The sequence below is a fragment of the Chroicocephalus ridibundus genome, chromosome 15, assembly GCF_963924245.1.
Source record: "Chroicocephalus ridibundus chromosome 15, bChrRid1.1, whole genome shotgun sequence".
Taxonomy (NCBI): Eukaryota; Metazoa; Chordata; class Aves; order Charadriiformes; family Laridae; genus Chroicocephalus; species Chroicocephalus ridibundus.
Window position 1 is genome coordinate 6,386,162 of NC_086298.1, and position 26,058 is coordinate 6,412,219.

General features: G+C 44.1%; 2 protein-coding genes across 7 annotated transcripts; both read left to right on the forward strand.

Annotated features, from left to right (window-relative positions):
- The first annotated feature begins 436 nt into the window (after nucleotides 1-436).
- PTGES2 (prostaglandin E synthase 2) lies at nucleotides 437-6,198 on the forward strand. The gene is made up of 7 exons (XM_063352932.1): nucleotides 437-695; nucleotides 1,769-1,963; nucleotides 2,632-2,687; nucleotides 3,323-3,475; nucleotides 4,037-4,237; nucleotides 4,561-4,678; nucleotides 5,399-6,198. Exons 1-7 carry the CDS (start codon nucleotides 471-473, stop codon nucleotides 5,525-5,527), a joined length of 1,077 nt encoding a protein of 358 aa, XP_063209002.1. The 5' UTR covers nucleotides 437-470; the 3' UTR covers nucleotides 5,528-6,198.
- Nucleotides 6,199-7,236: 1,038 nt separating this feature from the next.
- Nucleotides 7,237-25,695, forward strand: ODF2 (outer dense fiber of sperm tails 2). 6 transcript variants are annotated; one of them, XM_063352930.1, is made up of 21 exons: nucleotides 7,771-7,820; nucleotides 9,399-9,483; nucleotides 10,161-10,394; nucleotides 11,685-11,810; nucleotides 12,051-12,221; nucleotides 12,381-12,547; nucleotides 13,559-13,688; nucleotides 13,975-14,106; nucleotides 14,968-15,042; nucleotides 16,011-16,082; nucleotides 16,660-16,776; nucleotides 17,663-17,848; nucleotides 18,662-18,771; nucleotides 19,496-19,631; nucleotides 20,314-20,424; nucleotides 20,624-20,728; nucleotides 21,304-21,462; nucleotides 22,333-22,433; nucleotides 22,940-23,102; nucleotides 23,460-23,585; nucleotides 24,360-25,695. In XM_063352930.1, exons 4-21 carry the CDS (start codon nucleotides 11,724-11,726, stop codon nucleotides 24,531-24,533), a joined length of 2,322 nt encoding a protein of 773 aa, XP_063209000.1. In that variant the 5' UTR covers nucleotides 7,771-7,820; nucleotides 9,399-9,483; nucleotides 10,161-10,394; nucleotides 11,685-11,723; the 3' UTR covers nucleotides 24,534-25,695. The 6 variants fall into 6 exon arrangements, 4 of the variants coding, with proteins under 4 accessions (XP_063209001.1, XP_063208998.1, XP_063209000.1 ...); XM_063352929.1 differs by having other exon boundaries at nucleotides 10,161-10,314; XM_063352928.1 differs by lacking the exon at nucleotides 10,161-10,394 and having other exon boundaries at nucleotides 7,239-7,820.
- Nucleotides 25,696-26,058: the final 363 nt, after the last annotated feature.

Genomic DNA, 26,058 nt, shown 5'->3' on the forward strand with positions numbered 1-26,058 from the left:
TCTCTCTGTGGGGTGACCCCGCTGCACACTGCCGAGTTGGGCCCATGCGCCTCAAGACAGGGAATTGAACATTAGTGTAATTAATGGATGTAACCACACTTTAATGAAAAAGATGACAACTTTCAGTTCGAAGCTCTGCGCTAGTGCTGTGGGTACGTGCCAGTCCGAAGCAGCAACCCTCACCGGGCAGGACGCACCCTCATATAACAGATTATTTTATTTCCACTTTATGCTTTGGCGTCTCTTCAGCGAGCCCGGAGTTTACAATTACCGTAAGGCCGCTCTCGCTGTGGCTCCTTGCAGCCAGAGGGCTGCAAGCCTCGTGTGGAGTTCAACACCCCTGGAGTGCTTCTTCACCTCAGGGAAAAACCGCCGCCGCCATTTCGGGGGCGGGGGCCGCGCAGAGAGGCGGGGCGGGCCCTTTAGCCACCGCCCCCCGGCGCCCGCCCGCGCCGCGCCGTGCCGGGAAGATGGCCGCCGCCGGCAGGGCCTGGCGTGTCGCCGCGCTGCTGCCGCCCTGGCGGCTGCGGGCCCCGCGCCGAGCCTACGGCGGTGCTGCTGCCGCTGCCGCTGCTTCTGTGGCGAGGGGCGGCGGCGGGGGCCGACTGCTGCTGGGCGCTGCCTTCGCGCTGGGCGGCGGCGCCGGCCTCTACCTGGCGGCGCGGCAGCGCCTGCGGGAGCACTCGGCCGCTGAGGTAACGCGCCGCCGGGCCCCGCTCGCCGCCTCAGGCGGCTCCCCCCGCCGTGGGCTGCGCTCTCCTCCCCTCTCGGCCGCCGCCGTCCCCCCCGGGCTTCCCCGGGCGCCTGCCCTGCCCGGCCCGGCCCGAGCGCCTGAGCCGTAGCGAGGCCCGGGCACGGCCGCGGCGGACGGTCCCCGGAGACAGAGCTCCACGGAGGATGCGGAGCAGGGTCTTCTGGCTCTGCGGGCCAAGCAGTCGTTTTTGCTCCGGTTTTAGTAAGGAAGCAGCTTAAAATTGTATAAAAGCGACCCCGGCAGCAGCGATCTCCTTGAGGAGCTGTAGGGAATGCCTGTGAGAAAGTGGGAGCTTGCTGGGGGTGTGAGGCAGCATTTCTTATGGCTTTCCCTAGCACCCACGGAGGGTTGTGTAACCTGCTACATTGCTAATGAGAAGCAAAGATTTATATGCGAAGTATTTGTTTTACAGTGTATGAGTAATGATTGGCACGGCCTGTCAGATCGCTGGAGTAAAGCAGTGTTGGGAAACTTCCCTCACCCCATGCCTTGCTGCCTGTGCCGCACGGGTTCTCCCTGCCTTGTCTCAGTTGTGCACAGGTTGATTAATGCCAGGAATCTGAATTTGGGCAGACACGTGCCTGAAATCAACAGAAAACTCTCTCTCTAGTTTCCCCACCCTGTGACTTCCATAGAGGTTATTGTGGGGGGAACATGGATTTAAAAGGCTATTTTGGTTTTGATTTAAAGATAATTAAAATATGGTTATGTTTTTCTTTAATTTCAGAGTTGTGTATAGAGGGGTAAGCTGTCTGGATTTAACTTCTTTTTTTCTGGTTATGAGTGGGAGATTCCAGCAGATTAAATAGCTGTTTAGAAAAACAAGTATTTGGTCCCAATGAAAGGTGAATATTTGTGATGCCATTTGAAGAAAGAATGTTAGCCAAGATCTTTTGATCAGATGTTGAAACTGAAGGTCAATGACCATGACTTCATGACAAAAATAAGGGTGGAAGAGGGTAACATTTATATTTTTAGTAGAAAATGGAAGCTTCTGATCTCTTCCTTCCCCAGCTGCCTTCAGGGAGGCTCCAGCTCACTCTCTACCAGTATAAAACGTGTCCTTTCTGCAGCAAAGTCCGAGCTTTTCTTGATTATCATGGACTGCCCTATGAAATTGTGGAAGTGAACCCGATAATGAGGAAAGAGATCAAATTCTCTTCCTACAGAAAGGTGCCTATCCTGTTAGCCAATGCTGGAAGCCCTCTGGTAAGTCTTACTGTTTGAAAGCTTGACTTTCCCGCAAGCTGTGGTTTGGAGGCTTTGTTTGTGTCATGTCTCTGTGGCTTATCACATACAGTATAACCTTTAGATCATCTTTTATTCTCTCAAGGGCCTGAGATTTATTTCTTCCTTCACAGTTTCCTATGCCTTGGCCTTGTTAGAGTTTTTTTGTTGGCCGTTCTTACAAGGGATGTTGTTTGTGTAGTGACTCTGTAATGCAGTGATAATCTAGCTTCTATCAGCCCTTATGCAGGACATGTCATTTGTACCAGCGGTAACAGGAGCTGCTTATATCTTGTGGGAAAAGAATACTGAAGATTCAACTTGGCTCTTTTTTTTTTTTTTAAAGTTAGTATTGCTTTTCCTCCTTTGCTGCCAAGGGCCTAAATTCAAAACCCACAAGTATTGCATGTGTACCTTACCCTCAGGTCCTCTGCTGTCAGAATGAAAGGCAAATTTGAAGTGATACTCTGAAAAGAGATCTGAATGTAGAGCTGTCTTTAGATGTGCAGGGACTCATGGAAATGCATGGGGGGAAAAGGGACTGCAGTACTAACTTGAAGCCTCCACATGCAGGGAAAAAGGTTTTGAAGAATTCCCTTTTCAATTTTGCCAACCTCTTTTAAAAGTTTTGTTTTAATTCTGTTTTTCAGCAATTGAATGACTCGTCAGTGATCATCAGTGCAATAAAAACCTATCTCATTTCCAAGTAAGAAAATGGGGTGATGGGAGAAGAGTTGAATGTGAGTGGCCCTAGCGAACTAGAGATTGAGAAGGCTCTCTTAGAGTCGGTCATAAGTTGCTCACCTTGGTCTCTGAAGCTCTGGACTTTTAGCCCAGCAGACCTGACCCTGGCTGTGATGGTGTGGATGGTGCCGATGTGTGTTGTCATGTGTGTGCAGTGAAGCAGAGCTTTTACCTTTCAGAGCAACTCTTTTTTTCGTCTGTGAGAATCTCTTTGCATAAAACCGACTTAAACAAGGACTAGCATTAGTCCTGGAACAAAGCTTACATTTAGCCAGTTACAATATCTAGAATGAAATGAAATTGCTGTGCCTGTGGCCTGTCCTTTAGGTCCATGCTAGAAAGCATTTGAGAATGGTAGGAAGTTTTATGCCTGCAAAATTTTCTATTCTGACACAGAGAAAGGTATGTGCACTAATAATAGTTATTTGCAAGTAGCTGTTCCAGTCTCTTTTCAAAACTTATTTCAAATAGAATTTGAAACCGTGTGCATTTATTTTTAGAATAATATATTTTAAAGTGTGTATCTTTTGATCTGTCCTTTGCTCTTGCTCATTTTTGTAGCAGCCAGGTCAGCGCTAACTGTGTTTCTGTCCACAGGAGGAATAGCTTAGAAGAGATCGTGTCCTTTTATCCTCCTATGAAAACTGTGACTGAGCAAGGCAAGGAGGTATTTGAGTATGGGAATAAGTACTGGCTCATGCTGGATGAGAAGGAGACAAAGCGAGTCTATCCTGTCAAAGAAGTGAGAGTGTAAGTGCTCTTAAATTTCCGGGCTCTCCAAGTGGCGTCACAGCTTCCTCCAGGTGTACTCAGGAATGGTGCAGATATAAAATCCCACTGGTGCTGACAAATCCTGTCACACCCTCCTTGTTGTTTAAAACCTCAGTAGTTAGAGTGGTTTTGCTGTGTTCCTTACATAATCTGAAACAATGCTGTTAGATGGCTTAGTTCCCACTGTCATGGTCATGCCAGCCTTCAGTTGCCTCCAGTTTCTTTCTTGGCATTTCCTTTGCGTCACAGAGTAATGTTACGGAGTGCTAGTTTCCCTTTCTGCTTTAGCTCTCATATTGGGAGGAGAAGCTAGTGCTATATCATAGTCTTAATTTTAGTTTGAGATTGGAGGAGCCTTGCCAAAGTTAATGATCCTGAGTGCATTTCAGAGAGGTCACCAGAGCACAAGGCTGGGCAGGAGTTTTTGACACATTCGTCCTTGGCAGAACCTCTGGCTAATGCCACTGTGATTCTGTCTGCCTTCTGTAGCCCTGCAATCTGTACCTCGTTCAACAAAGGGTCTCTTTTGAATGCTTGCAGGGAAGAAATGAAGTGGAGAAAATGGGCAGACGATTGGCTTGTTCACCTCATCTCCCCCAATGTTTACCGGACCCCCAGAGAAGCCTTGGCATCTTTTGATTACATTGTCCGTGAGGGGAAGTTTGGCACTGTGGAAGGTTTCTTTGCCAAGTACATGGGGGCTGTTGCCATGTTCTTCGTTAGCAAGAGGCTAAAGAAAAGGTTGGTACCACCTAGCACGAAGTACACAAGAGGAATAGCTCCTTAACCTCCTCAGCTGTGAACCCCAAATGTCGAAGGGCAGAACCTCAGTGTTTTAAACCAAACCGTTTAATCCAATGTGGGTAACAGCTGTACTTCTTTAATGGAAGGTAATAATCCTCTCTGCTCATCTACTATTTAATCACTAACCGCTCCCTTCGCTCGCAGATATGTTCCTAATTTCCAGGCAAAGACCAGCCTATAAGATGACAGACAATAAAAAGGTAAAGAAAGAAGCAAACCAGTGTCTTTAGACTAGGTTTGTGGTTTTTTTCTTTATCCAGACATCACCTTCAAGATAATGTCCGAGAAGACTTGTATGAAGCAGTTAATGAGTGGGTAAAAGCTATTGGCAAACATCGACTCTTCATGGGTGGAAACCAGCCGAACCTTGCTGATTTGGTAAGGGGTTAATTCCTGGATTTACCGTTAGGTGTATTACAAATTATCAGTTGCTTATCCATATGGAATGGTTAATACCAATACAGAGAGAGAACGTGAGTTACATGAGATACATTGGCCATGTCCTTTCTGCAGTAATACAATTCCCACATTAGGAGGACTTAGAAATATTTGTTACACAGGATGGTATTTGTTTTTCTCCAGAGAAATGTTTCCTGAGATGGAACCTGCAGTTCCCATCTGCAGGTGGATGTTACTGATTGTGTGGAAGCATGATAAAAGCAGGTTACAAGCCAGGACACTGCTCTGGCTCATGAGTAAAGCCTCACGCCTGCACAGGTTTTATTGCATTCAGTGCTGCTGGGGTTTCCTTTGCTGGCAGCAGTGTGGAGCGGAGCAGGATTCATCCCCTGCACCAGCAGTTCTCCGTGGAGCGCAAGTGAAGCGTTTCACACCAGGGCTTGATGCAAAGATGGGATTAACTTTTGATCCATAACTGTATGTAGATCCTGATCTTTCCTTCCTGTTTTGTCATGGGAAAACATGCATATTTTTAACTTACCTTTCTGTCATTGTCTTCATCGCTAGTCAGAGCGGTGGAGTAGATGGCAGGACAGGGAAGAGCCTTAATGGGTAGTCTATTGTGACATTTTTTGGTACCCTGAGCCATTCTCTGCTACTGACTTTGAGCGTTGTTCTTATCTTTCTCCTCTGTCACAGGCAGTGTATGGGGTCCTCCGAGTCATGGAAGGGCTGGAAGCCTTTGACGACATGATGGTTCACACCAAGATTCAGCCTTGGTACCAGCGTATGGAAGAAGTCATTAAAAAAGCTGAAGCTGCAGTCTGATGCCAGCTGCAGCTGCCTTCCTGAAGTATTTGCATGGTAAAAAACTTCTGAAGGAATGGCATTTATTTTTTAAGGATTGAGTGGACTGCTCACGCCTAATGGACTGACATGCAGGCACAGAGACTGTCCCGTTCAGGATATCAAGGCGCAGTGAGCAGAGAGGATCCAGCCAGGTGTGTATTTGAACATGGTATTTAGAAGGATGGGGACAGGTAAAAGGAAGGGATCTCGGACGCTGCTGGAAAGGAGAAGCTCTTAACTGAAGAGTGCAGCAAATAGGCTTCTTTTAGGTGAGAGCCATTCTCGGAGCAGGTTACTGTAAAAGCAAGCAGCTCTTGGCTAGTAAATGTTACAGCCATATCAGATACAGTAGGTCTGAGCAGCTTTTGCTTCAGGCTGTCTTCCGCTACTCATCTGTGTCACCTGAAGTGTTTTCCTGACTGAAACACTGGATAGTAGTTTTTAAATGACAAATTTTCCTGCAATAGAATCCTGTAAAACCCAGTGCTGAGGGAACTGGAGGAATCCATGGTACTGGGAAAGGCGTCCTTCCTATGCCAGAAATGATGCTGCACTCAGCAGATCCTATGCTTTTACTCTTCCATGTAAACGGTTCTTTCAGTACTTGATTCTGTACCGTCTGTGAGGATAAAGGCTTGCTACTTTCTGTGCCCTGTGCAAGATCTGTGAGTTCTTACCTTACCCATTACACCCGGAAAGCACACCCCACACTGAAATCACTAATGCTGAGCCGTTATTTGAAAGCTTTATCTTGCATGAAATCTCTCTGGAATACCTCTGAAAGTCAGTTTGTTCTTGTTTTGGGGAAAAGAAGGATTAAGAGCGATCTGCATGCCTGGGGGATCTATAGGTGTTTCTGCTGTGCAAGAGTAACAAAGGATTTGTCGTCGTAGAAATCTGATTAGGAGCCATCGCTGCAGGTAACGTTGTGCAATACTAAGTATGCCGAGCTGTGCCTGGTAGATTTTTTGTTGTAGTGAGAGGATGCAGGTCTGAATGGGAGTGCTCGTGTGGTGAGGTATTTCGGGTGCAGCTGAAGTTAGTCCGTAATGCAGCCAACTGGCATGGTGTGGGTGTTGCTGGGGGGGAGGTGGGTGGGCACCTTAACTAGGTATGACAGCATAGGGTGTGGTAGAGGGGTTGTTTTGTTTTATTTTTTTCCCAAATGTAAGACTGGATACAAACTCAGTTATGATCTGACACACAGAAGGAAAATGTTTACAGCAAGCCCAGCTGGGTTGCTGGTCTGTGACACGCTGGTTTTGTTTGTTAAAGCTGTTCTGTACTGAAACCTGTGTTCCATGGTGTCAAAAGAACAAAGTTCAAGCTGGTAATGTTGTTTTTTAAAAAAATGTATTGAACATATATCGACAGGAGTTTGGAGAAACCCTTAAATTGAGATTTGAGTGAGTTTAGGGTTTTATCACGTATGAAATTCGTTCACATCCATGCTCCGCTGGCCTGAGATGGGATCCTGCAGCAAACTAATGGGCTGGGAATGAATGAAAACAGTCAAACTGCTTTTCTTGCTTCTGTGACAGCAGCTGAAGCTGACTGAGAGGGTTTTATCTCTGCCCTGACATCTCAGCGAGTCCAGGGCTGCTGTAGTCAGGGATGGAGGTGTTGGGAGCAGCCTGCTTTCGTGTGGGCTTCGAGAGGGTGGTCAAACCCCGCGTGCTCTTGCGGGGATGGCTGGAGAACTGTCACGTTCCTGAGTACAAAACCAGCGTGGGGACGCGGTCCCTGAGGTAGATGCAGAAGGCCTCCCTGTTGGTGTGGACATCCGCCGGCGTCTTCTGGTCGGAGCGGTGCTTCCCCAGGGGTTCAGCGTTGCTGCTTGATGCCTGTGCCTCCCGGAGGGGTCGCTGCCGGTGGCTCCCCAAGGCCGGCCGGGGGTGACTCCCCGCCGGGGTCTCCCGGGGATCGCGGCCTGGATTCCTTGGGGCGGGCGCCGCCAGGCCCGGCCCCTCCGGGCCGCTTCGCGTCACTATGGCGACGGGTCCGGTTGCGGGGCGGGGCCCTGGGGCGCGAGCGGCGGCGGAGCGCGTCACGAAGAGGGTTTGAATCGCCCAATGGGGGAGCCGCGGGCGGCGGCGGCGCGGCGGCCCCGGAAGTGCGGCGGCGCCTCCTGCCCCTGGTGCGGCCTCCCGCAGCCCCCCTCGTCCCGGCCGCGGGGTCTCCATGGCAGCGTCGGCGCCTCCTGCCGCTTCCCCGCCGCCGCCGAAGACCTCCTGAGGCGGCAGCGGCCGCGGACCCTGCGCGGTCCTTCATGGTGAGGGGGCCGGGGCCGCTGGGCCCTGTGAGGGGGCGAGGCCGGGGAGGGCGGGGGTCCCCTCGCCGTGTGGCCCCGGGGATGTCCGAGCCCCCGGGAACGATTCCTCCGGCGCCGTGTCGGTAGTGAGAAGCGCCGCCTGCCTTGGTGTGGTCCCCAGCCGGGTAAAGCTCGGCTCTGCCCTCAGGGCTGGTCCCGCCTTGAGCAGGAGGCTGGCCCCGGGCTAGGTCCCTGCGGCCTGAGGTAGCCGCGGGTCCTCTGAGAAACCGCGGGAGAAGTTACTTAAAACTTCTGAAATAAACCATGTTGCTAGGGAAAGCGGGATGACAGCATCCGAATTTTACTTGCGGTGATTTCGAAGCTCTGTAAATTCTCGGGGAGTGCTGTCGGTTCTCAGGCCGGTGCACACGTTCGGGTCTGGGGAGAGTTGAAACCTTCCTGGGAAGGCAGGGGATTAAAACGCCCCGCGGTGTTTGGAGTTGTTAATAGCTCGGAGCCGGGGAATCCTGTCCCTACAGAAACCTTCCTGTTCCTGATCAAGGGATGTGCGGCTGTGTCGTCCCCTCTGTAATTTTCATAAATCTCACATGATATACAGCTGTGTTTTGTCTTAAGCACACACTTCTTAAAAACAGATGCAGTATGATTAGTTTTATTTAGAGTAAATTATTACACGAGCTTTGGCAAGCTGACAAATTAACCAATGAGCTGTAAAGAGGGATCTAAATTCTAGCCTAGCAGAAGTATTGTACAAAACCCTGCTCTGCTGCATTACAAGTAACACTTTACTTGTAACACTTGTTCTTACGTGGCAAATTATGAAGGAGTGTTACCATAAGGTTAGCTAACTAACCCTGGTATGCCACCACTCTAACGGTTGTACTTCATCACTCCCCAGTAGTCCTTTGGGGATCCCTCCCTTGCTCTCATTTCTTCAAGTCCCCCAGGTACCACCAGGTAAAAAGCTGCTCACACTGTAGCTGACTCACAGTTCTGCGCATGCTACTGGTTAGCAAACTAGTACACATGTATCTGCTGGGCAAGCAGCAACCACACTGCAACACAAGTCTGTGTGGTGCTGGGTTTCCTTCAGCACAAAGACTAATTTGGATGCATCTCTTCAGTCTGCAGAACCATATAAAACTAGAACATCAACATTTCTCTCAAGTTTTACAGGATTTGTCGACGATGGCAGAGTTTAGGGAGGGTGTGGGGTTTGGGAGGGGGTGTACAGGTACCCTGGAACTGTTCAAACCTTGTTTCCTTATGAAGCTGGTTAAAAATTGCAGTTAGAATTTGAAGGTTTCTAACTGTTTGTGTAAAGCCATCATGTATAATTTTGCAAAACACTTTCCATTGTTTAAACAAACTTTCATCATCAGTATGTAAGGAATTATAATCTTGGTCCTTCCCTCATTCCATGCTTGTCAGAGGAAGACAGGACACATCAACTTTTGTTGTCTGAGTGTGTACATTTGATATGTTCAAGCCTACATGTTGCCTTAAATCGAAAGGAAGAGGATGTTCAGAAATTGGTACCTTTTCCTGTTAGTGTTCATTTTCCTTTTTCTGTATCAGGTGTCCCTCATCCATCAGCAATGAAGTGACTTCAGTCTCTGCACAGAGCACGCTGTCAAGAAGAGCTAAAAACTTTAGAATAACTGTAAGTAATTTTACCTCGGCTGACAAAAACCTTTCTGCCAGAATCAGATTAGTGCTGCTCGTGTATTTTTGTAAGATTTGCAATTGCATTATACCATGACCTCAACTGAAGTATCAAGCTCAATGGTGATGACTTTAACCTCGCACCTCTAGGCTTTTCCATGGTGTGTTAGATATTGGTTAAGGTTATGCTTTTTTCCTAGGATTAAAGAAATGCTATGATCCAAAAGCTTTTAAGCTTTTATTTAACTTCAAAAAGACACTTAAGCACATAAGAAAGAGTTTACAGGTTTAGTGTTCTAGGATGGAAGGATCTGATGGTTTCTTGTTGATTTTTCTTAGCTAAACTGTTAATGCTCTTCTGCCCACTTTGAATTTCTCTTGGTTGTGTTGGTTACTCGTTGATTTCCTTGCTTGCTCTAAGGCTTTGAACACCAATGACTCTTACAGGCACCTGCTATCAATCTAACTGTATTTGGTCTTTAATAACCATGTTAAAAGCAGAAAATACCAGATGCAGAGAAATTATTTGCATTAATCCTAACTTCACAGCAAAATATTGTGCAATTCAAAATGGCAGATGTTACTGAAAGAGTGCTCAGGCTTTAATCAAGGCTGGCCATTGTCGCTCTGTGGCACAGAGGGAAATGTTGTTATTTCCAGTTTCCTTATTCACAGGTTTCCTTTCATTGTATTGCCCTTTCCCGTTTGTGGGAGAAGAGCCATGAAGAACCGTTCCTCATCTCCCCCTTTGCACGTCCATGTGGATGAAAACACCCCTGTCCATGTCCATATTAAAAAGGGTCAGAAAACCACACCTGCAAAATGCCAGGTAGGAGTGTGTAGCTGGGTGTTTGTAAGGGCTACAGACAGGAAGGTGAACGGTCCTGGAAGCACCACAAAATCTTCAAGGTCTGTTTTGCTGTTGTATTAGAACTATAAGACTTGAATTCGTATTCAATGGTGAATTTTCAGTAATGTGTCTTACGTGTTTAAGATGATTAAAGCGTGACATAGAAAGTTACTTTTCACGTTCAAGTGTGCGCTTGTGAGGAGTGTTGCTTCCAGTGTGATGTGGTTTGGGGGAATTTTTTTTTTCCTTTTGTTTCCTGTATTTGTGTCTTGATAATGGCTTTTCTTTGGCTTCATTGCTATTTTTGTAGGAAGGGTTTGGGGAAAGGTAATATCTAGGCGTTTCAAATTCCATCTTCATTATATTAAAATAAACGCGTTTAGAAAAAATTAGTCTGGATTCAGACCATCTTCTGGCATTAATCACCTTCTTGGTCCGCTGAGCTATGGAGCAAAGAGGATCTCTTCATAGTCTTATCCACAGTAGGTAGAAGGCAATACTGAAGTGAGTAGCTATCTCATATCCTCTTTTGTGGTTGGATGTTTATGTAAAGTTGTTCTCAAAAGGTGATGGAAGTTGCTTGCTCATTCTTCCTTATATGCAGACATCCTGTTCTGAGTTCTCCATTGATTTAGTGTTTGTTGCTAATGGCAAATATCATAATGGGGTAGGGCCTGAAATCAATGACTTCTGTTAATTAATTGCCATCTGATTTTTCTCTAAGGTTAGAATTGTGCAAAACCCACTAACTTTCTTTCAGGGAGAGCACCTCCAGTCCAATACAAATAAATGCAGATCTATTAGTTGACGGCAAAGCAGGGAAAACACTTCAGGGGCTTTTCATAACCAACCACACTGCAGTGTTCTTTTTTGCTGTAGTAGTGCTGTCGTCAAATGATAGAGCTGCTCTTTTGTGAGATGAATCTGTAATGGAGAAGGGATCTCCCAGGCTTTTCCTTCTTCACGTGAAGGGTTGTATTGTGGTATTTTTTTGTGTATCTCCACACAGAGGAGACTTCCTTCCCCACCACCCCAATATCCCATCTCTGCCCTGCGGGGTAAGGCTCTCATCACATCACAAGTGCAGGTATCCCAGTGATATAACAGAGTTGCTACATGATAAACAAGAAGAATTTACTACATCTAGCCATACTGTCAACTGAATGTGCAATAACCTTTTCTTCTGGCTGGTGTCAGCCTCCTCTGATGGCTGCTGGCTCATCTGATATATCATGTGAAAAGCTATGTGATATTTTTGTATGAATTAACTTCTATTTGGTTTTGCAGCCCTAAAAATTGTGAATAGTTCTTTAAAAGTCTGTGATTTATTTTATTTTCTCTTTGTCTAGCAAAAGCACAAACAGAAAATTAAAGGGGATACTGTGAACATGTGCCGATCTGTCCGTGTGAAAACTAAGGCCCCCTGGGTGCCCCCAGGCAAAACGTCTGTCCGGGAGTCCACCTGCAAATGGGAGGTATGCCTGATTTTGCTCTTTAAAACAAACTTTCAGGTTTATCTGAGGTTGAAGAGAGCAGTCGTGTAGTGAGGGAGCTGGGCTGATCTGAAAGAAGGCTACTGTCACCTACCATCCATTTTAAGTGTATTCTATAAATGTCTTTCACTTCTTAATATAGAAAAATTGGAAAATAATTAGCAGCCTATGGCTGTATCATGCCTTTCTGCCTCTAGAAGCTCGTTATTGCTTTTCTACCAGGGACCGACTCACCGCCTAGAGATTACACCTCCAGATTCAGAAAAAATGCTGTCAGTATTGCGCCTGAGTGACCTCTCTACAGATGAGGAGGATGCTGTTCACTGCAAAATGAACGAATATGAAAAGAAGATTGATAGCCTGATGAATGTGGTGGGAACGCTGAAGAATGAGGTGAGGAGACAGTGTAAAGACCTGCTGTCTTTAAAAAAGCATGGCCCTTTGTTGTTTGGTTCAGCTGAGTAGCTGATTCACTGGTTTGAGATGTGGATTCTGTGTATCAGTTTAAAAGCACCTGGTTTGTCTTAAGTTCTATTTAAATATCTTCATCAGGCCAAGCTGCAGAAAAAGGAGGAACAGCAGCAAATGACAAAGCGTCTCCTTGAGGAGCAGAAAGAAGAGCTGAATGAGGTCACGCAAGAGCTGGTAGAAACAGAACATGAGAATACACTGCTCAGGCGCAATATTGAGCGCATAAAGGAAGAGAAAGATCTGACTGTGTAAGAAAGCTCCAGTTCTCCATTGTTACTGCAAGTAGTGGTATTTACAGGGCACCTACCTCTCTTATTGCTAATATTATTTGAGGTTGCAGTTTGTACCTGGGTTGCAGTGCTGCTGCAGAAACGATGTTCTTGGATTTTTTTGTCACCTTTTAGAAGGGGGACTTCAGAGAAGAGCTCTAGCGTGATTATTGGAATGGATAAAACTACTGAGGGGAACCTGAGAGCAGTTGGCTTGTGTGACCTACTGGAGGGTCATCCTAGCTCTGCAATTAATATTTTGAAGGTTAAGAGATGCTGTTTGAATTGTGATGATATTGGTACAACAACAAATGAATAAACATGGAGCTGAAAACTAGAGGAGAATTTTTGGCCTTTGTGAAAATCATACTGAGACAGGAGTGGCAGCCCCTGAGAGGACTGAATCATGGGGTCCAAGTCCGATGTTTTTGCATCTGCTTTGTGTCTAAAGAATTAGGGAAGCTTGTGTCTCCAGGGGGACGCTTGTGTTTTAAGAGAGCTAGTTTTATGTTTTCCTTAAGAAAGATCACTTGGAAGTTAATCCTGTGTATTCCTTTTTCAGAAAACATTGTGAATTACAAGCTCTGGCTAAAAACTTCGAGCTGTGTGTCTTGGTGTGCTTTCCTGTTTTGTATTCAGCCTTTTGGAGTCTTATTTCTCGTGTGGCTTAAGTGCCCAGGAAAAGCACAGCATTGTGTTTTGGGTTTAGTAGTGTGTGCAGGCTTTGGCATAAGCCCAGTTTGTCCCCTCTAAATTCCTGTTTCATAGCTGTGGGCCTAGCGAGCTCCTGGTGTCTACTTACTGTCTTCAATCAGAACAACTTCCACACTGAAACAGGGTGAATCTTAAGTAGTTAAGTGTTTGTTTGGAGCTTTTATTCTCTGATTTGAGGGTTTTTTTATACATTTTAATCCAATCGACTGTAATCTATAGTGGCTGGTGCAGCTGTCAAAGCTTCTTGTTTCTCTGATGGCTGCCTTCTCGTTACAGGCTACAGAAAAAGTACTTGCAGCATGAGAAAGAGTGTTTGATGTCCAAGCTGAGCGAGGCAGAAAGGGATGGAGCAGCAGCAGCCAGGCAGATCCATGCCTTGAAAAATACAATTGGGAGACTCAACATTGTAAGTGTTGTCCTTTTTTGTTCTTGCCTTTACTACGTTGTCCTGTTATATGGCTGTCTTAAAAATGTAATGTTACAATTGCTGATCCAGAAAAATATAAGGAAAAGTGGAGGGATCTAACATGCTTAAGGTGTTTGGTAGTTTTGTTTGGAAGTGGGGTGTTTGCTTGCAGCTTCCAGTCACCTTCTGCACCTGTGATGCTGACTATTGCACTGCTCGTGCTCGTACCAGCTTCGTACATTTGTTACATGTGAACAGTTGTCTTTTTTGGTTGTTTTTCCTCTAGGAGAAACACATGAGCAGTTCAGACATTAACACACTGACAAGACAAAAAGAGCTGCTTCTCCAGAAACTGAGCACCTTTGAAGAAACCAACCGAACACTACGAGAACTTCTCAGAGAGCAGCACAACCGGGAGGTGAGCAGTGCTGTGTGCTTGAACTTGGATGACTACAGGAGGCTATGTTGTCTTGTGAACTGAAATGGAATTTGGAGAGCTTTTAACTCTTTTTTTTTTTTTTCCTAACCCTGCTGTTGACCTTGTGTGTTAAAGGATGGATAGTTTTGTTTATCCCTGCCTACTTCAGTAGAGTAAGATTGACTTTTCTGCTGTGGGGATGTCAGAGCATCTTAAGCCTCTGACTGTATGAAAAGGTGTAGGCACTACTGTTTCACCAACTCTTTCTCATCTGGATGCAGCTGTATCTGCTGCTCATGCTAGTCTGAAATGTTACTGCACAGTCGCATTTGCTGAAGTCTGAGGACTAGATGTGGCCTTAGCTAGTGGGAGCCTAAGGATGTTCACAAATTTATTTTTGTAGGCTATAAGAGCAATAACAGAGAAATCATAAACAAATCTGTACTGCTTGTACGGAACAATTCTATGTCACTTGTAATAGCAATACATGAATGAAGTTGCTATTCTTCCTGTAGTTTATGTTCCATTTGAGCAAAAGCAGGACGATGGTAACAGTTACTTCAGCCACCAGTAAGATGGGATAAAAGGACACAGTTCTTCCACCTAACTTTCACTGAGTAGTGAGAGTTCTGAAAGACCTTAAATTGCCATCGTGCTTTTTATTATCTTTGACTGAGAAGTGGAAAAGCTTTCTGAAACAAGTGATATGTGAAATATTTAGCAAATTTGATACTTCTGGGTATCTTCTGAGAATTGCTGCTGCAACTGGGGAGAAATGATTGATCTGCCCAGTTCCATCTAAAGAATCTGTATAAAATTGACTTTTCCGTTAACCATTTTTCTCATGCATTTCTTTTATAGAAGGATGCTCAGAAGATATTGGAGCGGCAAGGAGCACTGCTGAAAAGGCTGGCTGACTCAGAAGCAGAGAAAATAGTAAGCAAAACAAAATATACCTCTCTCTTTCTCTCTCTGATAAAGCAAAAAGATATAAAATTAGAAACTCTTCTGTGTCTTGTATTCAGCTATCAAGTCTTATACTGTCTTTTAGACCAATAAAAATATTTTGTCTTTTGTGGTAATCAGAGCTACTACATTGCCCCTCTGTTAACAACCTATATTTTGAAGTGGATAGATTTTCATAGCCTTTGAAATGTGGAGGCTTAGAATGGGGATAGCACAACTGAGACCTACTTATAAAAGCAGCATTAGGATTTACAGTATTCAGCTACAAAGGAGCAGAATTATGTTGTCCAATTCGAGCACAAATGATTCTGCTTATTTTTTCTTATGGTACTGAATGTACAAAGCAAGAATTGTACTACATTTTTCTTTAAAAAGAAAACTCTGTGGGTGGGAGAGAAAAAAAAAAAATCTACCGTCAAAGTATCCCTGACAGTCAGGATAGTATTCTTCAGTTTGGAAATCATTTTATTGTTTCTGTATGTTTATCATGTTATCCTTAGAGACAGAAAAGCACCAAGAGGATAAGCTTTCTGTATCTGCTTCTGTTACTGAATGAGAAAGTGACTTGGTGCCCGTGTGTTCATTTCCTTATCTGTAAACTGAGAAAGGAGTTATTACATTGACAGAAGCTATAAAACTTGCTGTGAGACATAAGTAATGCCCCTTTTTGTCTGTGGAGTATATAGTCCTGTCAGGTCCTCATTCTTCACTGAGTATCCCGTGCCCTGCTACACAAATGTACGTGTAGCTGTTTTGCTTTCTGCTTGAGGAGAATGCAGACTGTTTTCCTGGGACTGAGGATGCTGTTGCTGTGGATACCAAACAGTGTGTGCTGTGGATCAGAGGGTCTTGGGAGGCAGGCAGTTACACCTCTTTCCCTCCACCTGCCAACCTAAATGTATTTAGTACATAAAATCTGAGTGGTGTTTGTTTTCCAGCAACTTCAGATGAGGCTTCAGGAGAAAGAAGAAGAAGTGGACGGTCTTACCATTCAGATAGAGGCAGAAAAGGTAGTTTCCTTTTTCTGTTTTCCCCTCCCTGCTTCACCTTCCAGTTCTGGAGAACCACAGATAATCCAAAATATGGGTTTGTATTTGCAGACAATTACTTTTTAAGGGACCTGATGACTGGCTTGCTTATAAAACTAGAAAGACAGCTACCTATTCCCACACAGTTCTGGATTCCATATCCTGATAATAAGATGTTCATCACAAGGTTGATTAGGTGGTATTCTCTTTGCTTGGGCTTATCACTGAATTGCCTTTCTGTTGAAGGTCCTGTTGGTTCCTAATGTCATATTCCAGTCTAATCCTCTTTTTAGGAAGTAAAAGGGGAATGTAGATATGAAGGATGTTTTGCCCTAGAACAAATCTTTCAGGCCAGTCATTCACATCTGATGTAAAATAAATGGCTACTCATTTGTTCCCCATTTTGTTGGAGTAGAAGAGCTGTGAGGGTCCATCTGAGGAAAGTGGAGGTGGCTGGAGATCATTCAGCGAAGAAATCTGAGACTGTTACACATTATAAAGTGTTCCTTCTATTAGCTTGTTGAGGAAAAAGGTGTGTATCTTGTTGCTTCTTATTTAGGACCAGGCAAAGGCAGCATGCGAACTCTCTAAATCTATGGAAGCTGTGAAAGGCCATTTACAAGCGCAGTTGCGAAACAAAGAGGCTGAGAACAACCGGCTGACTATACAGATACGGGTATGTTTTCAGTGGTCCCTGAGGATTGTCCCTTCATTCACTGTTATGAACTGAATTGTCTGACAGGGGAAATAGCACTCATCAACTATTCTGCTGTGTCCGGTAGACTGAAATGTTGTCTGATGATGTTTATGCCATTAACTCACACCATACTTTTCAAATGAAGTAAAAAAAAAAAAAAAAGCTTTTCAGTTTTGATACATGAGGCAAAATCATAGCCTTGAGATCTATGTGCATTTATTAACATTTTTTTTCAAAGATAATTACTACATAATTATTTAAAAGATGGCTTTGGTTTAGTCAAGCATCAAGACAGATCATAAACTATTTAATTTGCTTTCTGGGAAAAAGGCGGTGCCATGGGTTCCTGTATTTGATCAGTCATGCATGCTTTCTACAGTATTAATGAGGAGGGGAAAGTTCCCCTGGTTTATCTTGATGAAAGTCTTATGTTTAACATATCTGTTGATGTTGTGATGGTTATGATGAACATATGTGCGTTAATGGTTTAGAAGAGCTTTAATTCTGGTAAACTATATAGCTGCATAAAGTAACATTATCATATGCAAGCATTTCAATTAATAAAGACAATGTTCTTGGGTAGACCAAAATAATAGTAGAGGAGAGGAAATCAGTATTCTAGAGAGCAGCTTATGAAAGAAGAAAGGAAGACTCTTGGAAGGAAAGGAAGACATGTCATGCCAACATGTCTGTCAGCATTAGGGCAGGATTGTGTAGGTGAAATGTGATTGCAAGGAGCTCCAGGCTGAAGGTTGGGGGTTTATGCCCAGCTCTCTCCACTGTTTCTAGGAAATTAGTTGCTGATTTGAGTGTGCAGGTTTAAGGGCACTATTCCATATGTGTGTTTACTTCCCCCTCCCTGCAGAATCTGGAGCGCAGTGAAGCTCAGCATAAGGCAGAGATGGAACATGCCATGGAACAGATGAAGGAACTAAGGCAGAAGGCAGATCGTGATAAAGAAGCCCTGAAGAAAGCCATCCGTGCACAGAAAGAGCGGGCAGAGCGAAGTGAAGCGTATGCAGAGCAACTGACTGCCCAGCTAGCAGAAAAGGTACCTAATAATACAGGAGGCGAGACCTCATTTCAGATCATGCATCTAAATCTTTGCCTTCTGGTAGCAGCCCTTGGGAGAGTCTCTGATTTCAACTAATGAGATTTATTTCTGTCTTGATGCTTTGGCCCATTTATGCTAAGTTTAGAACAAATCCAGTTTTCTCTGTCACTATATTCACTGCATGTCCTTAATTTAGGACATGCAGTAACTTAGATCATTCTACACCAGCAGATCTGATTTTTCGCCTGGCTCTTTAGAACCATCTGAGGGCTGACAAAAGCAAATAAAATAAAGCCTTGTGGTTTTGGCTGAAAATTCTGAATGGAGATGGTTGTTAATCAAGAAACTAGTCAGAGCAGAAAAGTACAAAGACTTAGAGGTGTACTGGAATTTCCAGTTGAAAAATGACTGCAGGATATCAAGAAAAAGTCGAAAAGTTAAGACTAAAACAAATCAGAAGGAAACTTTTTTTTTCCTCCCTTGTTTTTAGAGTTCCAGGGACCAGATCCACTAGTTGAATCTTATAATCCTTTGTATTTCTGATAGTTCATCTGCCTTCAAAGAGGATTGATTCTTCTTTCACTGCTGTTACGTCTGTTGGCTGACAGTAGCGTTGGAGAACACCTCTCTCTGAAGGATTAGGAAGAATAAAAATAAATACTTGTCGTCAATATTTTAAGTCTCAGTGAAGTCTCTGCACGTACCATGCTTGCCCATATTGGCATCTTTGTGTGTTGTCTGCATATCCCATGTCCAGTGACATTTTTGTCACCTTGGCTCTTTTCCTCATGTGTTTCTTTTGTTTGACAGGAAAGTTACATTGCTGATGCGGTGTCTACACTGGAGTCCTGGAGGAGTCGCTACAACAAAGTAGTAAAGGACAAGAGTGACCTTGAACTGGAAATTGTTACGTTGAACAGGTTAAAATAAAATTATTGTGGAGAAACTGGCATAACCAGGGATAAGTTCTAAGTTCATGGATAATTTAATTCAATTTAATTGAATAATTGCATTAAATTGAATAACTGGATTGGATTGCCTGTAAATATCCAAGCAAAACCAGCACTGCCTAAGGGTTAGAGCACAGTTTTGAGAGATCGAGAGAGAAAGAGAAAGAGAGAGAGATGGCTTCTGCTGATGACTTGCCACAGCAAAGGCAAGCTTTTTAAGGGTTTGCTGACCCTTAAAACTCTATTCACTTGACATTTTGTAATGCTTTGAAATAATTAAGGTTATTCTTCTTTTGAGATCTGTTTGAGAAACTTGAATGGAAGGGATGAGAAGAGATAGGCAGTATAGTTCATGCCAATTTTGCTGTGAAGGTAAATAAATGTGTTGGTATCACTGCAGTACAGTTGTTGCTGCAGGAAAAAATAGGTAGGTACAAGACAAGAGAGAGGTAACTCTTTATCCTGTGTATCTTGGAGGCAAGGCATTTGAGCTCCAGGGGGACAATTCAAGTTAATTTCCAGCAGGCTAAGAAGATCGAGGTAGTAGAACAGTGTAACAGAGAGGTGTGCATACATGACTGGAGGAGAAAGATGAAAGGACAGGGAAAAGCCATGATTCTGAATCTAATTTTCAAGGGTTAGGAGTATTATTCTTTCTTGTCACTTAAGGATTAATTTTGTTTCTGTGTGGCAGCCGTGTTGCAGACTTGCTGGAACAGCAGACAACCCTGGAGGACAAGATGCGGGAGGACAGAGAAGCTTTGGTGGATAGATTGCATCAACAGACTACAGAGACCACTTCTTTCAAAATGGAGAATGAAAGGCTAAAGGTCGGTGATTCTAGGGCTTTGAAGCTGAAATGCTGGGGGGGAAAAAGGAGAAATTATAGCAAGTTGCTTGACCTCTGAGGACAGATTTGAATTGCACCCATTGCTGCTGTTTAGTTTCAAACCAGTTTTACCATAACCTGAGTATGATCAGGCAAGTGTACTGTGGAGAGACAAAGAAAGTAAACATTCTGGGAGGACGGGGTTTCTCCCATGTTTTGGCTCGGAGTATCTCCAATCCAAGTGCTGTTTCATCCAGCTGGGATCTTACATCTTGTCTTTACATCTTTAAGCTGCTGGCCACAGAACTAACTACTAGCTCATGCAGAAAGAACGGTAATCTCCAGAATAAAAAAAAATCCCTGACATATTTCTCCTATCATCTCTCTTATCACTGGTGATCTTGTAGGTGACCTACGTAATTTTCTTCTTGGAAAGTTAGGCATTGATCCAAATAAGAAGTGTTCCTGATCCAAATAGCACAGCCCACTCAGGCAAATGGAAAGGTTGCACTCTATCCCAAACCTCTGTGCTCTGCTGGTGTAAACTTGGCAATCCGCTGAAGTCTGGAAAGTTTTGCCAACTTACAATAACAAAAGTCCTTGTTTCTTAATCTAGACAATGTGAGACAGCTAGTGTGGCAGTTACTTCCAAGCGCTTAATGGAAGATATTTTCTTTTTTCAGGCTAGTGTGGTCCCAATGGAGGAAAAGCTGAACCAAGCACAGATGGAAGTGCAGCAGCTCAAGAGCTCTGTCAGGAACTATGAAGGGTTGATTGAAAGCTACAAGTCACAGGTAGGCCTTTTATCAAAACCTTCTGCCCTCGCACAAACATGTTTTCTCCCTTCACTGTTGTGGCTTATTCTGTAACAGCTTAACCCTTTGTTTGCTCTTGTTGCTGATCCTTGAGCAGTTTTAGTTACTCCAAAGCACTGCACATTTGTTGAGAACTGTATATAACGGCTGAAGTACGTGGGCTTTTTCATATGTCCAGGTGTTGAAGACCCGAATGGAAGCAGATGAAGTGGCAGGACAACTGGAGAAGTATGATAAAGAGAACAAGACACTAAAAGATGAAATGAACAAGGAGATTGAACTGGTAACTGTTTCTCTAAAGACTGATATGTTGTAGATATTCATGGATCTTAATGTTCTGAATGTAGTGAAAAATGGCTGTGAATAGGAAATAAAAGTCTTATCTGAGTTTGCCTTTTCCAGTACTTTTTCTCATGACTTGCTCATTCTGAAAAATTTACTGAACATTTAGCAGCTGCTTCTTTTTTACTATCTGGCATTCTTCAGAGGTGTTTAAATTGCTTAGTGTGTCCTTTGCTGCAGACATAGTAGTTTAGAACAGTGGTCTGAGCAGGTTACACCATTGTCTGTTGTGGAACAGCTGTCTTCAAGAAAGAGCTTGTACTTCTAGTAAAACTGAAGCCCAGGATCCAAAATACTTCCTCATTTTCACTCCGTCCATAGGGAATGCCACATCCTAAGAGAAAGCCTTTTGGAGTAGGAGAAAAGCTTAGGCTTTGAACTCCAACACTGGCCAAATATCCACACAGTGTCATTATGGTTGCAGACTAGCAAAGCTTCATTGAAGCTGAGAATTTTTTTTTAGTCTTGACCTTATGAACATTTGAAAGTTCCTCATGTTCTCTTCTTTGACTGTAGGCACGTAAGCAGTTCCAGAGCCAGCTTGCTGAACTGGAAAAGCTGCCCGAGATCCTAAAGATCACAGAGACACAACTAGCAGAATGTCAGGACCAGCTTCAGAGTTATGAGAAGAAGAACGTGGACCTGTCTGTCATGATTGCAGATCTTCGTCAGCGGGTAAGGGACTGGCAGAAAATACCTTCAGCACTGCAATCCACAAGTCTGAGACCAAGATGAATTTCTAATCACAGGAAGGTTCAAACTTCGTCTCTGTTCTCGTCTCTTTTTGAAAAGATTAAACATGCACTGCAAAATAAAGGTGTGTGCTATGTCTTTGTGCAAGAAGTTAGTGGCGTAGCTAGTAGCACTCCTTGCTGTTTGAAAGGTTTCTCATCCCTTGATGCAGAACCTTTTTGGGACTTGAATGGCAGCAGTGACAGCACTTGCTAATGCCAGCATTCGCTTCTGTTACTTCCATCATCTTGTCAGCTTTCCCTCCTGTGGTTTTCTGCTAATAGTGCTGTCCCAACCTTGTTTTCTCACCCTGATTTCAGGTTGTTTTCCCAGTTCCTGGTTTTTGGATGACTGCATAGATATTGCAGAACAATTATAGACAGGCGTGACTTCTACAACCGTGCCTCAAGACCCACAGCAAATGATCCTATCTGATTGCTTTACTCTCGTTGGCTTGGAATTATAAACCTTCCTGGCTCTGGTGCCTTTGGGGGCTGCTGTCATGTATATGGCTGCTTTTAATGTATGTGCTTTGCTGTGCTTACAGGTGGCTGCTCTGCATACCAGCATTTACAGACCTAGCTTTTCATTTGCAGTACGGAAGAATTTTCTCATGCTTTTCCAAACACTAACTAAAAGCACGGGCAAAATGGATGTTTAGTGCTTTGCTTTTCTATCCACTGTTCCTTTTCTGGGGCTCTCTGGAAACTATGAATTGAATGTTTCCTTCTGGAGAGCTGCATACATTTTAGATGGTTGGTCGTGTGTGTGTAGTGACTACTCTGTAAAGTAACTACTTACTGTAATTTTTAGATTGAGCTCCAGGGGGAGAAAATGGAGATGACAAGAGAGAGGTATCAGTCTGCCCAGGAGGAGAAAAAGCAGCTCACCTTGAAGGTGGAGGAGCTGGAAAGGTTAGAAATATTAGGCTGTCTTGCTCTCTTAACCTTCCATTTCCATCCTCTTCCCATTGTTTTTTCAGGGGATTGAAACAGCTTCGGTCTTGTTTCCAGTCTCCCATGTGCCTCCAGGATTCTGTGCATTTGCTGATCTGTAATCACCATCTGTCCACTGGAGAGAGAGTTACAGTTTTTTGCTGCACCTTTTATGAATGTTGTTAGAAAGGATGATGACTTACACAGCAGATAAGCCAGCTCCTGGTCCAATCTAGCCTGACAATTTTGAAGTTGCTGAATATTACAGTGTTTTTACCCGTGTTTATAAACTCCTTTTAGTGACAATGTCTGGGGAAATGCGGGTTTGTGAATACTCTGTGTGTCCTTCAGTCTTTGAAATTTTGATTTGAGAAATGGAGAAGTGTTTCTTGGGGCTCTCGCCTTTCAAGGGGGAATAGAATTTGTTCCCAGACTAGTCAGGACCTGATGGTTTCAGGTTTCCTTCCCGTATTGTCTTAACCTAGAAAACTAGAGACAACGAGCGCCCAGAACATAGAATTCCTTCAGGTTATAGCAAAACGTGAGGAGTCGATCCACCAGTGTCAGCTGCGGTTAGAGGAGAAGACCCGTGAATGTAGCTCCTTGGCACGTCAGCTGGAGATGGCCATTGAGGATGCCAAAAGACAAGTAAGTAATTTCATGTGTTTGTGAATTTTCCCAAAACTACCCAGACTGTAAAAGGGAAACAGCAAGGACGCTGGAAATACCTCCTCAGCCTATGACCAAATTCAGGAAAATCATCATGTTCGGTGAAATACAAATAAGAAAATGTGCTGGTACCGTTTGTCAGCACTTAAACCATTGAAAAACTGAACCCCATGCTCCAGTTTGCAACAGAAGAGAGGAAAGCACAAGATTGAACTGTTGCTTATGTATGAGAATGTGTCCAATTAAACTTTACAGGGCTTCTGAGGGCAGTGGGGTAGGGAAAAATCATTCTTTCGTAGATGTCCTTTAACAAAGTTGTTCTGTTCTGACATGTAGGTGGAACAAACTCGAGAACGAGCAGCATCTAGAGAGAGGGTAGCCCAGTCCAAGATGTTGGATTTGGAGACCCAGCTGAGTAGGAATAAAACGGAGCTGAACCAATTGCGCCGGAGCAAAGACGATGTGAGTGACTTCCAAGGGACGCTCTTGCTGTGCTGCTGGTGTCCTGGTAGCAACTGGAGTTGATAGACCAAGGTCCTATGGATTGCTGCAGAAGTCACACAGAGCTGCGTCTGAATGTGACATTCTGTTACGTGTGCCCATAACAGATGTGTGATGTGACATGTCTGTTATGTCACTAATTCAGGAATGCAGACTCTCTTTTGCTCGTTACTTATAGCAACGATCTGAATGAACTTGCTCTAAACTTAGGTGTGCATAAGAAAAGAATCAGACCTTTCTTACATTCACATGAGATTCGCACTGGATATCACGGACAGATTTCAACTTCATTTATCGGGCTTCGTTATCTGAGAGAGAATGTAGTTTCTCTTTTAGAGGAAAGGATTTCTTCTAGAAGAAAGAAGTGGAATCTTTCATAATGTCCTGTTTGCTGTACTTGTTTACTTGAGTTTTACTTGGAATTGGGTTGTCACGTGGATCAGGTCAAGCTGCTTTTCAGAAAAGAAAGTGTTTAATTCCCCGTAACTACAGCTAATCAGTTTTAAAAGCCCAGCTGATTAGCTGCGTCGTCTCTTGTTTTTATCAGTGGGTTGCTGAATGGGGTTGGAAATGAGCAGAACAAATCATAAATATCACAGCACCATCTAGGGTAATGTCATCTGCTGCTGTGCTAATTCCTGCTGTCCTCAGCACTTCTTGGGAGCAGCTTGAGTTTAACGTGAATAGGATGAATGCTGCTGTCGTTCAGCCTGTGATTTGTGCTTCTTTACGCAGGCAGAGCGCCGGTATGAAAGCCGCCTACAGGATTTAAAGGATCGGTTGGAGCAGTCGGAGAGCACCAACCGCAGCATGCAAAACTACGTCCAGTTCCTCAAGTCTTCCTATGCCAACGTTTTTGGAGAAAGTGCCTTGCTGGGCTCCCCCAGCCGCTCTCGTTCTTCTCCATGAGGACAATGCTCTCCCTGCACCTCTGCTTCGAAGCACAAAAGGAGCCCTATTTTAAAGCCATATGGTGTTTAGAAAATAGGTTGGCATTTCAGGGTCACTATTAGAAGTTTTCCTCTTTTTCTTGCAGCATGAGACAATAACATGATGGTGGCATATGTGCTAAGTGTAGGGTATCAGCAATACCAGTTTGGTGTTGGAGGTTGGCGTTACACCATAAACTGTGCCCCGAAACCGGATGGTTTTGCATATGATGGAAAAGGTCCATTTCATCCTGTACGGTTCCCAATGGTTTCTGCTCTTAACACCTGTCAGCAGTTTGTTGAGCATGTTAATGTTTATAGGAGCTCTTTTTCTTTTCATGCTACTTTTTTCGTTCTCTTTCTGTGTCAGGGAGATCATGTGGAGTTTTTTGTTTGTGGGGTTTTTTTTATATTTTTTTTAAAGTATTGAATGTTGTATTGATACATCGGATGATAGAATGGTGGGAGAGGGTCCACCCACCAGATGTGTGAAGCTGAAAATAACTTAAGTGCCTGGGATCTAGACTTAGAAGAGATTATCTCCTGAACAACCACAGTGTTTGTAAACATTTTTATACCAGAAATTATGATTTTGGGGTTTTTTTTTTTTTCACTTGATTCTTGTATACTCTCTGATCCTTACCTTTTTTTCTGAGTGTGATGCTAATCTTGCTTTACTCCTCTCACCCTGCTTTCCGGATCCTGAGTATCCCCAGGACTGAGCCAAAAACATCTGAATTCAAAGGAAAGATTGCAGTTTAACCTCAGTGGCGCTTCACTTGGGCTCTTGCTGTGTATGCCACACAGTTCAGAGTGTGCATGAAATACTGACTTGCTCTTAAGCCAGTTAAAGAGCAGCTCTGGATACTCAACTTCATCAAACCAGCCTGCACCTTCTCCTGGAAAATCAGGTCCTCATTGTGCTGAGTCCCTGTTCTTTCCAGTAAATGGTTCTTATGGGGGCAAAAATAAACAGTTTTTATCTCTTTTGTATCCTATTTATGTGTGATGTGGTCATTAGGCAGTATTTGTCATAAAGGTTTTCTAAGTTCATTGTTTTTTGAGAGTTCTGTAATTGCGTGTGTGTGTTTAACACTTTAAAAATCCTAAAGGTGCTATGGTAAAATAATAAACTGCATTTTAAGTGGCTGTGTTAGGGATTTCCTCTTCTGTGTGCTGTGTTGTGGTTTAACCCTAACTGGCAACGGGACCCTGCAGCAGTGCACTCCTAGGGGGCGAGGGGAGGAGAATTGGGGGGAAAAAAAAGAGACCTCGTGGGTTGAGATAACGACTGTTTAATAGAACAGTGATGGAAGAGAAAACAATAGTAGTAATGGTAAAAGAACACACAAAAGGAGTGATGTGATACATAGGGATGGTGGCCTCTCCCTGCCCCTGCGAACCGGGATAAATGCTGCAGCGCTCCCTCCCTCCCGGGGTTCCTCCGCGAGAATACACAAAATAAGGGAAAAAGCGACGCAACTGCCGGTGTTTCACAGCCCTGC

Bases quoted from the DNA above. Each gene is read 5' to 3' on its own strand.
- PTGES2 (XM_063352932.1), top strand. From the start codon at position 471: ATGGCCGCCGCCGGCAGGGCCTGGCGTGTCGCCGCGCTGCTGCCGCCC. The intron at 696-1,768 runs GTAACGCGCCGC...TTCCTTCCCCAG, and splicing joins GGGAGCACTCGGCCGCTGAG to CTGCCTTCAGGGAGGCTCCA. The intron at 4,679-5,398 runs GTAAGGGGTTAA...CCTCTGTCACAG, and splicing joins AGCCGAACCTTGCTGATTTG to GCAGTGTATGGGGTCCTCCG.
- ODF2 (XM_063352928.1), top strand. From the start codon at position 7,621: ATGGGGGAGCCGCGGGCGGCGGCGGCGCGGCGGCCCCGGAAGTGCGGC. The intron at 11,811-12,050 runs GTATGCCTGATT...CTTTTCTACCAG, and splicing joins AGTCCACCTGCAAATGGGAG to GGACCGACTCACCGCCTAGA. The intron at 20,425-20,623 runs GTAGGCCTTTTA...TCATATGTCCAG, and splicing joins TTGAAAGCTACAAGTCACAG to GTGTTGAAGACCCGAATGGA.